Source organism: Molothrus aeneus, unplaced genomic scaffold (assembly GCF_037042795.1).
Source record: "Molothrus aeneus isolate 106 unplaced genomic scaffold, BPBGC_Maene_1.0 scaffold_30, whole genome shotgun sequence".
NCBI classification, from domain to species: Eukaryota; Metazoa; Chordata; class Aves; order Passeriformes; family Icteridae; genus Molothrus; species Molothrus aeneus.
This window is the reverse complement of record NW_027098964.1, coordinates 3,714,494-3,724,632: the sequence shown is the minus strand read 5'-3', so window position 1 is coordinate 3,724,632 and position 10,139 is coordinate 3,714,494. Positions and strand designations below refer to the sequence as shown.

At 56.1% G+C, this 10,139-nt stretch overlaps 1 protein-coding gene across 1 annotated transcript in view; it reads right to left on the bottom strand.

Moving 5' to 3' along the window:
* LOC136569894 (uncharacterized) overlaps positions 1–9,164 on the bottom strand; it is a 21,998-nt gene extending 12,834 nt beyond the window's left edge. Inside the window, 6 exon segments of the mRNA XM_066570248.1 lie at positions 3,266–3,376; positions 5,176–5,198; positions 5,200–5,289; positions 7,249–7,348; positions 8,132–8,216; positions 8,910–9,164. Of these exon segments, the coding sequence (XP_066426345.1) occupies positions 3,266–3,376; positions 5,176–5,198; positions 5,200–5,289; positions 7,249–7,348; positions 8,132–8,216; positions 8,910–9,020 (520 nt within the window). The 5' untranslated portion in view covers positions 9,021–9,164.
* Between the last annotated feature and the right edge of the window lie 975 nt (positions 9,165–10,139).

Genomic DNA, 10,139 nt, shown 5'->3' with positions numbered 1-10,139 from the left:
AAATATCCCCAAAAGAACCCAAAAATAACCTAAAATATCCCCAAAAATAACCCAAAAAATAACCCAAAAATAACCCAAAAATATCCCAAAATAACCCCAAAAATATCCCCAAAAATAACCCCAAAATAACCCAAAATAACCCAAAAAATATCCCAAATAACCCAAAATAACCCCAAAAATAACCCCAAAAATAACCCCAAAATAACCTAAAATATCCCCAAAAATAACCCCAAAAATAACCCAAAAATAACCCCAAAAATGACCCAAAAATATCCCAAAATATCCCCAAAAATAACCCAAAAATATCCCAAAATATCCCCAAAAATAACCCCAAAATAACCCAAAATAACCCAAAAAATATCCCAAAATATCCCCAAAAATAACCCAAAATAACCCAAAAAATACCCCAAAATAACCCAAAAAAACCCAAAATTACCCCAAAAATAACCCAAAAATAACCCCAAAAATATCCCAAAATATCCCAAAATAACCCCAAACAATCCAAAATAACCAAATCCACCCAAACCCCCTCAAAATCCCCCCGAAATCCCCCCCAGGACCCCCCAAAATCCACTCAGGACCCCCCAAATCCCCCCCAGGACCCCCCAAAATCCACTCAGGACCCCCCAAATCCCCCCCAGGACCCCCCAAAATCCACTCAGGACCCCCCAAAATCCACTCAGGACCCCCCAAATTCCCCCCAGGACCCCCCAAAAATCTCCCCCCCCCCAAAATTCCTCAAATCCCCCCCAAACCCCCTTAAATCTCCCTAAACCCCCCCCCCAAAAATCCTCCCAGGATCCCCCCAAAATCCACTCAGGACCCCCCAAATCCCCCCAAAACTCCACAAAATCCCCCCCAGGATCCCCCAAAATCCACTCAGGACCCCCCAAACCCCCCCTAAAATGCCCCAAATTCCCCCCAAACCCACCTAAATCTCCCTAAAATCCCCCAAAGCCCCCCCCAGGACCCCCCTAAAATCCCCCAAATCCCACCCAAAATCTTCACAAAAATCCCCCCAAAATCCACTCAGGACCCCCCTAAAATCCCCCCCCTGAAATCCCCCAAATTCTCCCTAAAACCCCCCCAAAATCCCCCCCAGGACCCCCCAAATCGCCCCAAATTCCTCCCAGAACCCCCCAAAATTCCCCCAAACCCACGCAAATTCTCCCTAAAACCCCCCCAAAAATCCCCCTAAAATCCACTCAGGACCCCCCAAAATCCCCTCCCCCCCCCAATCCCCCCAAACCCAACTAAATCTCCCCAAAATCCCTCCAGGACCCCCCAAAATCCCCCCCAGGACCCCCCCAAACCCCCTCAAAATGCCCCAAAATCCCCCCAAAATCCCCCCAGGACACCCCTAAATCCCCCCAAATCCACCCAAAATCTTCCCAAAACCCCCCCAAACCCCCTCAAAATGCCCCCAAAATCCCCCCAAACCCCTGAGGACCCCCCCAAAACGCCACAAAATCCCCCCCGAGACCCCCAAAACCTCCCCAAACCCCCTCAAAATGCCCCCAAAATCCCCCAAATTCTCCCTAAAACCCCCCCAAAAATCCCCCCAAAATCCACTCAGGACCCCCCAAAATCCTCCCAAACCCACCTAAATCTCCCCAAAACCCCCCCAGGACCCCCAAAATCCCCTCAAATCTGCCCAAAATCCCCCCCCCAACACCCCAAATCCACTCAGGACCCCCCCAAAATGCCCCAAATTCCCCCCAAAGCCACCTAAATCTCCCCAAAAATCCCCCCCAGGACCCCCCAAAATCCCCCCAAATCCACCCAAAATCCCCCCAGGACCCCCCCAAATTTCCCCCAAAACCCTCAGGACTCTCCCAAAACTCCACAAAATCCCCCCCAGGACCCCCCAAATCCTCCAAATTCCCCCCAAACCCACCCAAAATCTTCCCAACCCCCCCCCAAAACCCTCCCAAAATTCTCCAAATTCCCCCCAACCCGCCCCCAAAAATCGCCCTAAAATCCACTCAGGACCCCCCAAAATCCCCTCCAGGACCCCCCAAAATCCACTCAGGACCCCCCAAACCCCCCCAGGCCCCCCCAAAATCCACTCAGGACCCCCCAAATCCCCCCAGGACCCCCCAAAATCCTCCACCCCCCCCCCAAACCCACCTAAATCTCCCTAAAATCCCCCCAAAATCCACTCAGGAACCCCCCAAACCCCCCCAGGTCCCCCCAAAATCCACTCAGGACCCCCCAAAATCCACTCAGGACCCCCCAAATCCTCCCAAGACCCCCCAAAAATCCACCCAAAACCCTCCCCAGGACCCCCCGAAAATTCCCCACAACCCCCCCCAAAACCCACCTGAATCTCCCTAAAATCCCCCCAAAATCCACTCAGAAACCCCCAAAACCCCCCCAGGACCCCCCAAAATCCACTCAGGACCCCCCAAATCCTCCCAAGACCCCCCAAAAATCCACTCAGGACCCCCAAAATCCCCCAAATTTCCCCCAAATCCACCCAAAATCTTCCCAAACCCTCTCCACAACCCCCCCAAAAATCCCACCAGGACCCCCCAAAATTCTCCAAATTCCCCCCAAACCCCCCCAAAAATCCCCCTAAAATCCACTCAGGACCCCCCAAAGCCCCCCAGGACCCCCTAAATCCCCCCAAAATCCCCTCCAAACCCAACTAAATCCCCCCAAAATCCCCCCCAAACCCAACTAAATCCCCCCCAAAATCCCCTCAAATCTGCCCAAAATCCCCCCCAACACCCCAAATCCACTCAGGACCCCCCTAAAATCCCCCCCCTGAAATCCCCCAAATCCACCTAAATCTCCCTAAAACCCCCCCAAAACCCCAAAATCCCCCACCAGGACCCCCCAATCCCCCCAATCGCCCCAAATTCCTCCCTAAACCCCCCCCAAAAATCCCACCAGGAGCCCCCAAATCTCCCTCAGGACCCCCCAAAACTCCACAAAATCTCCCCCAGGACCCCCCAAAAATCCACTCAGGACCCCCAAAATCCCCCCCAGGACACCCCAAAATCCTCCCAAGACCCCCCAAAAATCCACTCAGGACCCCCCAGGACCCCCCCAAAATGCCCCAAATTCCCCCCCAAATTCCCCCCCAAATTCCCCCCAGGACGCCCCTAAATCCCCCCAAATCCACCCAAAACCTCCCCAAACCCCCTCAAAATGCCCCCAAATTCTCCCTAAAACCCCCCCAAAAATCCCCCCAAAATCCACTCAGGACCCCCCAAACCCCCCCAGGACCCCCCAAAATCCACTCGGGACCCCCCCAAACCCCCCAGGCCCCCCAAGCCGGTCCCCACCTCTCTGTCCCTGTCGGGCAGGAAGCTCGTGTCCACGTCGGGGTTTTTGCCCAATTTTCGCTTTTTTGGGGCCTCCTCGGGAGCTGGGGGAGGAACGGGGAGGGGTCAGAAATGGGGGATCCCCCCCAGGAACCCCAAAATTCATCCTGAGAACCTCAAAATTCGCCCCAGGAACCCCAAAAACCCCATCTGGGACCCCAAAAACCCCATCTGGGACCCCAAAATTCATCCTGGGAACCCCAAAAACCCCATCTGGGACCCCAAAATTCATCCTGAGAACCCCAAAATTCATCCTGGGAACCCCAAAAACCCCATCTGGGACCCCAAAATTCATCCTGAGAACCCCAAAATTCATCCTGGGACCCCCAAAACCCCTCCCCAGGAACCCCAAAAACCCCATCTGGGACCCCAAAATCCACCTGGGACCCCTGAAAATCCCAAAATTCCCCCTAAAAACCCCAAATCCCACCCAGGGAACCCCAAAAGTCCCCATGAGAGCCCCCCAAAAAACTTCCCCAGGGACCCCAAATTCCACCCTTGGACCCCCAAAATCCCACTCAGGACTCCCCAAATCTCCTCCAAGATCCCCAAAATTCCCCCCAAAAATCCCAAATTCCACCCAGGGACCCCCAAAATCCCCCCCAAAATCCCCCCAGGACCCCCCAAATTCACCCCAAAACCCCCCCAGGACCCCCAAAATCCCATCTGGGACCCCCAAAATCCCCTCAAAAATCCCAAAATTTCACCCAGGACACCCCAAAAATCCTCCCCAGGGACCCCAAATTCCACCCAGGGAACCCCAAAACCCCTCCACGAATTCCACCCTTGGACCCCCAAAATCCCATCTGGGATCCCCAAAATCCCCTCAAAAATCCCAAATCCCCCCCCAGGACCCCCCAAAATCCCCCCCAAAACTCCCCCAAAAATCCCAAATCTCCCCCAGGACCCCCCAAAATCCCATCTGGGACCCCAAAACTTCACCTTGGACCCCCCAAAAATCCTCCCCAGGGACCCCAAATTTCATCCTGAGAACCTCAAAAATCCCATCTGGGACCCCAAATTCTCACCCAGGGAACCCCAAAAGTCCCCATGAGACCCCCCCCAAAACCTCCCCAGGGACCCCAAATTTCACCCTGGGAACCCCAAAAACCCCAAAATTTTCCCCGGGGACCCCCAAAAACCTCCCCAGGGACCCCAAATTTCACCCAGGGACCCCCCAAATCTCCTCCAGGATCCCCAAAATCCCATCTGGGACCCCCAAAATCCCCTCAAAAACCTCAAATCCTCCCCAGGGACCCCCCCAAAGTCCCATCTGGGACCCCCAAAACTTCACCTTGGACCCCCCTAAAATCCTCCCCAGGATCCCCAAAATCCCATCTGGGACCCCCAAAATGCCCTCAAAAATCCCAAAATCCCCCCCAGGATCCCCCAAATTCCACCCAGGGAACCCCAAAATCTCCCTCAAAACCCCCCCAGGAGCCCCCAAAGTCCCATCTGAGACCCCCAAAAATCCCAAATCCCCCCCGGGACCCCCCAAAATCCTCCCCAGGGAACCCCAAAATCCCCCCCCAAAATCCCAAATCCCCTCTGGGACCCCCAAAATCCCCCCCAGGGACCCCCAAAATTCCCTCAAAAATCCCAAAATCCCCCCCAGGACCCCCCAAAACTTCACCTTGGACCCCCCTAAAATCCTCCCCAGGATCCCCAAAATCCCATCTGGGACCCCCGAATTCACAAAGGGAACCCCAAAATCCCTCCCAGGGACCCCAAATCCTCCCCAGGATCCCCAAAATTCCCTCAAAAATCCCAAATCTCCTCCAGGACCCCTCAAATTCCACCCAGGACCCCCCAAAAACCCCCAATTTTTCTCAGCCCCCCCGACCTTCGTCGCCGTCGTCGTCCTCCCTCCTCCTCCTCGCCGAGGCTGAAGCTCAGCGAGCTGATCTTCCTCTGCGCCTCCTGCTTGCGCTGCCGCTCGCGCTGGCGCTCCAGCTTCCTGCGGGAGGACTGGGATGGACTGGGGGGACTGGGATATACTGGGATGGACTGGGAACAAACTGGGATGGACTGGGAATGGGAGTGGGAATAGACTGGGGGGGACTGGGGGGGACTGGGAACAAACTGGGAGGGACTGGGAATGGGAGTGGGAATAGACTGGGGGGGACTGGGGGGGACTGGGAGGGACTGGGGGGACTGGGATATACTGGGATGGACTGGGAACAAACTGGGATGGACTGGGGGGACTGGGAGGGACTGGGGGGGACTGGGAGGGACTGGGATGGACTGGGGGGGACTGGGATATACTGGGATGGACTGGGAACAAACTGGGAACAAACTGGGATGGACTGGGGGGACTGGGATATACTGGGAGGGACTGGGGGGACTGGGAGGGACTGGGGGGGACTGGGGATGGACTGGGATGGACTGGGGGGACTGGGATATACTGGGATGGACTGGGAGCAAACTGGGAACAAACTGGGATGGACTGGGAGGGACTGGGAATGGACTGGGAGGGACTGGGGGGACTGGGAGGGACTGGGAGGGACTGGGAGGGACTGGGGGGGACTGGGAGGGACTGGGACAAACTGGGAGGGACTGGGAGGGACTGGGACAAACTGGGAGGGACTGGGAACAAACTGGGATGGACTGGGAGGGACTGGGATGGACTGGGAGCACTGGGAGGGACTGGGAATGGACTGGGAACAAACTGGGATGGACTGGGGGGGACTGGGAATGGACTGGGATATACTGGGAGGGACTGGGGGGGACTGGGAACAAACTGGGATATACTGGGAGGGACTGGGATGGACTGGGATGGACTGGGGGGGACTGGGATGGACTGGGAGCACTGGGATATACTGGGAACAAACTGGGGGGGACTGGGATATACTGGGATGGACTGGGAGGGACTGGGGGGGACTGGGAGGACTGGGAGGGACTGGGAATGGACTGGGAGGGACTGGGAATGGACTGGGAGGGACTGGGATGGACTGGGAGGGACTGGGAGGGGAACTGGGGGCACTGGGAGGGACTGGGAGGGATTGGGGGGGACTGGGAGGGACTGGGAGCACTGGGGGGAACTGGGAATGGACTGGGAATGGACTGGGAGGGACTGGGGGGGACTGGGAATGGGAACAGACTGGGAGGGACTGGCAACAAACTGGGAACAAACTGGGAGGGACTGGGAATGGGACTGGGAGGGAGTGGAAGGGGATTGGGGGGACTGGGAGAGACTGGGATCAAACTGGGAGTGAACTGGGAGGGACTGGGAACAAACTGGGAGCACTGGGAATGGACTGGGAATGGAATGGGGGGGACTGGGAACAAACTGGGAACAAACTGGGAGAGACTGGGAATGAACTGGGGGGGACTGGGATCAGTCCTGAAAGGTTCTGGGCTATTTTGGGTCATTTTGGGTCATTTTGGGTCATTTTGGGGATTGGATTTTTGGGTTTTTTTGGGGTTATTTTTGGGGTTATTTTTGGGGTTATTTTCGGGGGATTTTCAAGGGGTTATTTTGGGCTATTTTGGGGTGTTTGGGCGTTATTTTTGGGGTTATTTTGGGGTTATTTTTGGGGTTATTTTGGGATTGCTTTCAGGCTATTTTTGGATTATTTTTGGGGTTATTTCAGGCTATTTTGGGGGTTATTTTTGGTTGTTTTAGGCTGATTTTGGGTTGTTTTTTTGGGTGTTTTAGGCTGATTTTGGGGTTGTTTTTGGGCTGATTTTGGGGTTGTTTTTGGGGTGATTTTGGGGTGATTTTGGGCTGATTTTGGGGTGGTTTTTGGGCTGATTTTGGGGCTGTTTTTGGGGTGTTTTTGGGGCGATTTTGGGGTGATTTTGGGGTGATTTTGGGGCTGTTTTTGGGGTGGTTTTGGGGTGTTTTTGGGGTGATTTTGGGTGATTTTGGGGTGATTTTGGGCTATTTTTGGGGTGGTTTTGGGGTTTCTCTCACAGCTGCAGCTCCCGGCTCTGCTCTCTCTTCGCCAGCTGCTTCTCGCGCTCCTTGACCAGCGCCTCCTGCTTGGCCTTCATGTCATTGAGTGTCACCAGCCCTGGGGACATCATTGGGGACATTGGGGACATCATTGGGGACACTGGGGACACCATCAGGGACAGTGCCACCACCCTTGGGGACAGCCCTGAGCATCCCTGAGCGTCCTGCTTGGCCTTCGTGTCATTGAGTGTCACCAGCCCTGGGGACATCATTGGGGACATTGGGGACACTGGGGACATCATTGGGGACACCATCAGGGACAGCGCCACCACCCCTGGGGACATTTGGGACATCATTGGGGACATCATTGGGGACACCATCAGGGACAGTGCCACTACCCTTGGGGACATTGTCACCACCTTGGGGACAGCCCTGACCATCCCTGAGCCTCCTGCTTGGCCTTCGTGTCATTGAGTGTCACCAGCCCTGGGGACATCATTGGGGACATTGTCACCAACCCTGAGTGCCACCAGCCCTGGGGACATTGGGGACATCATTGGGGACATTGGGAACAGTGCCAATAACCCTGGGGACATTGGGGACATCACTGGGGACATTGTCAGCAACCCCTGAGTGCCACCAATCCCTGAGTGTCACCAGCCCTGGGGACAGTCCCTGAAGCGTCCCTCAAGGGGGGACATAAAAAGGGCGAATTTTGGGGTGAATTTGGGTGAATTTTGGGGTGGCTTTGGATGAAATTTGGGATGATTTTTGGGGTGATTTTGGGCTAAATTTTGGGGTGACTTTGGCTGAATTTTGGGCAGTTCTTGTGCTAAATTTGGAGCAGATTTTGGGGTGAATTTTGAGCAATTTTTGGGGTGGATTTTGGGCCCCTCCTCACCCACGGTGCTGGATTTCAGCTCAGCCTCCACGGCGTCGTAGTGAGCCGAGAATTTCTTATCAATGTTGGACTTCATGATGTTCTCCTGGGGAGGGGAGGCCTCAGACACCCCAAAAAACCCCAAAATCCCCCCAAAAAAACCCAGACCCCTCTCCAAAAACCCCTCGGGGACCCCCACAATCGTCCCAAATCCCCAAAAATTCCCCCCAGGACCCCCAAATCCTCCCCGGGCACCCCTAAATCTGCCTCAAATACCCCCAGGATCCCCTAAATTCCTCCCCAAAACCACAAGGTCTCCCGAAATCCCCCCCAAATCCCCCTCAAAACCCAAAACACCCCCCAAAATCACCCCAGATCCCCCTGAGATCCCCAAATTTCCCCCAATCCCCCAGCCTGGGATCCCCAAAAATCCTCCCCAAAACCACTCCCACAGCCCGGGAACCCCAAATTCCCCCAAAAATCCCCCCGAAATCTGCCCCAGACGCCTTCGAACTCTCCAAGAACCCCCCCAGAATTCCCCCAAAATCCCCCCGAGGATCCCCAAAATGGCCCCAAATCCCCCCAGTTCTACCCCCAACCCCCCCGGACCCCCCAAATCCCCCCCAAACCTCCCAAATGTCCCCAAAATGCTCCCAAAATCGCCCCCAAACCCCATCCCCCCTAAACCCCCCCCACCCCCCAAAGACCCCAAACCCCCCCTCCCCTTTGCCCCTCCCCCCTTTGCCCCTCCCCCTTTTGCCCCGCCCCTTTTGCCCCGCCCCCTTTGCCCCTTCCCCACCTCCTGGATGCGCAGCCGCAGTTGCTCCATGTGTTCGCGCTGCCGCTCCCGTTTCTTCATCAGCTGCAGCGCCCGGCCCGCCTCGCTGGCCGCGCCCTTATACTGCGCCATTCTCGCGGTTTTCGGGGTTTTTTTTTTGGGATTTTTGGGGATTTTTTGGGGATTTTTTGGGGTTTTTGAAGCGCCGGGAGCGGCGGCGGGCGAAGAACCCGGAAGTGCGGGCGGAACCGGAAGTGCGGGCGGTGCCGGAAGTGCGTCACTGCTGTGCGACGGTTGGTGCTGAGGGAGAGTTGGCTCGGCCCCCCTGCTCGGCTGGGATTGGTTGGGAAGGTTGGCCACGCCCACCGGCTTGTTCGAGATTGGGTGGGAAAGAGAGAAGATGAGGCCTGGTGTGGCCACGCCCACTCACAGCGGGAGGCGCGGATTGGTTGACTATCTCACTTAGCCACGCCCACTCCTCTTTCCCAGCTCGGATTGGTCCAGCCTGTATGACTTAGCTCCGCCCCCTCAGGACGGATTATGGGGATTGGTTGTTCCTTGTTCCGTTGGCCACGCCTCCGCAATGGCCACGCCCCTTCATTATAGGTTTCCTTTAGCCAGGCGCACTCCGCACCGCTAAACCTGTTTGGTTCAGCTCTTTGCCCTTGGCCACGCCCCTTAACACGATCCAATCTGATTGGTTCTTTCCCTCCAATTGCCTCGGCCTCCATTCTGGCTGTGCCCCGATTGGCCTTTCTCTTGGCCCCGCCCGCTCTTCAGATCCTGCTGTGATTGGTCCAGCTGCCATGGGCCACGCCCCCTCATCATGACCCACCCTGATTGGTTCTTCCCCACCCAACTGACCCCACCCCCAATTTGGCTCCGCCCTTTTTTAATCCCACCCCTAATCTTTGGCCACGCCCCTTCCCCATCCTCCACCTTCATTGGTTCTTCCCAATCCTTGGCCCCACATCCAATCTGGCCCCGCCCCCTCATTAAATCATCCCTCCCGCAGCCCCGCCCCTTTACACAGCTCCTCCTGATTGGTCCGGCCATGAACTTCTGGCCACGCCCACTCCATGTCAGGCCTAGCCCCCATTAGGCTCCGCCCCTTATGATTGGTAAATCCCATCCCATTGGCCCCGCCTCCACTCTGACCACGCCCCCTTTCCCAGCTCCTCCCCCTTGGCCCCGCCTCCTTTTCACAGCCATCCTGATTGGTTCTTTCCCTGCCTTGGCCCCGCCCCCTCA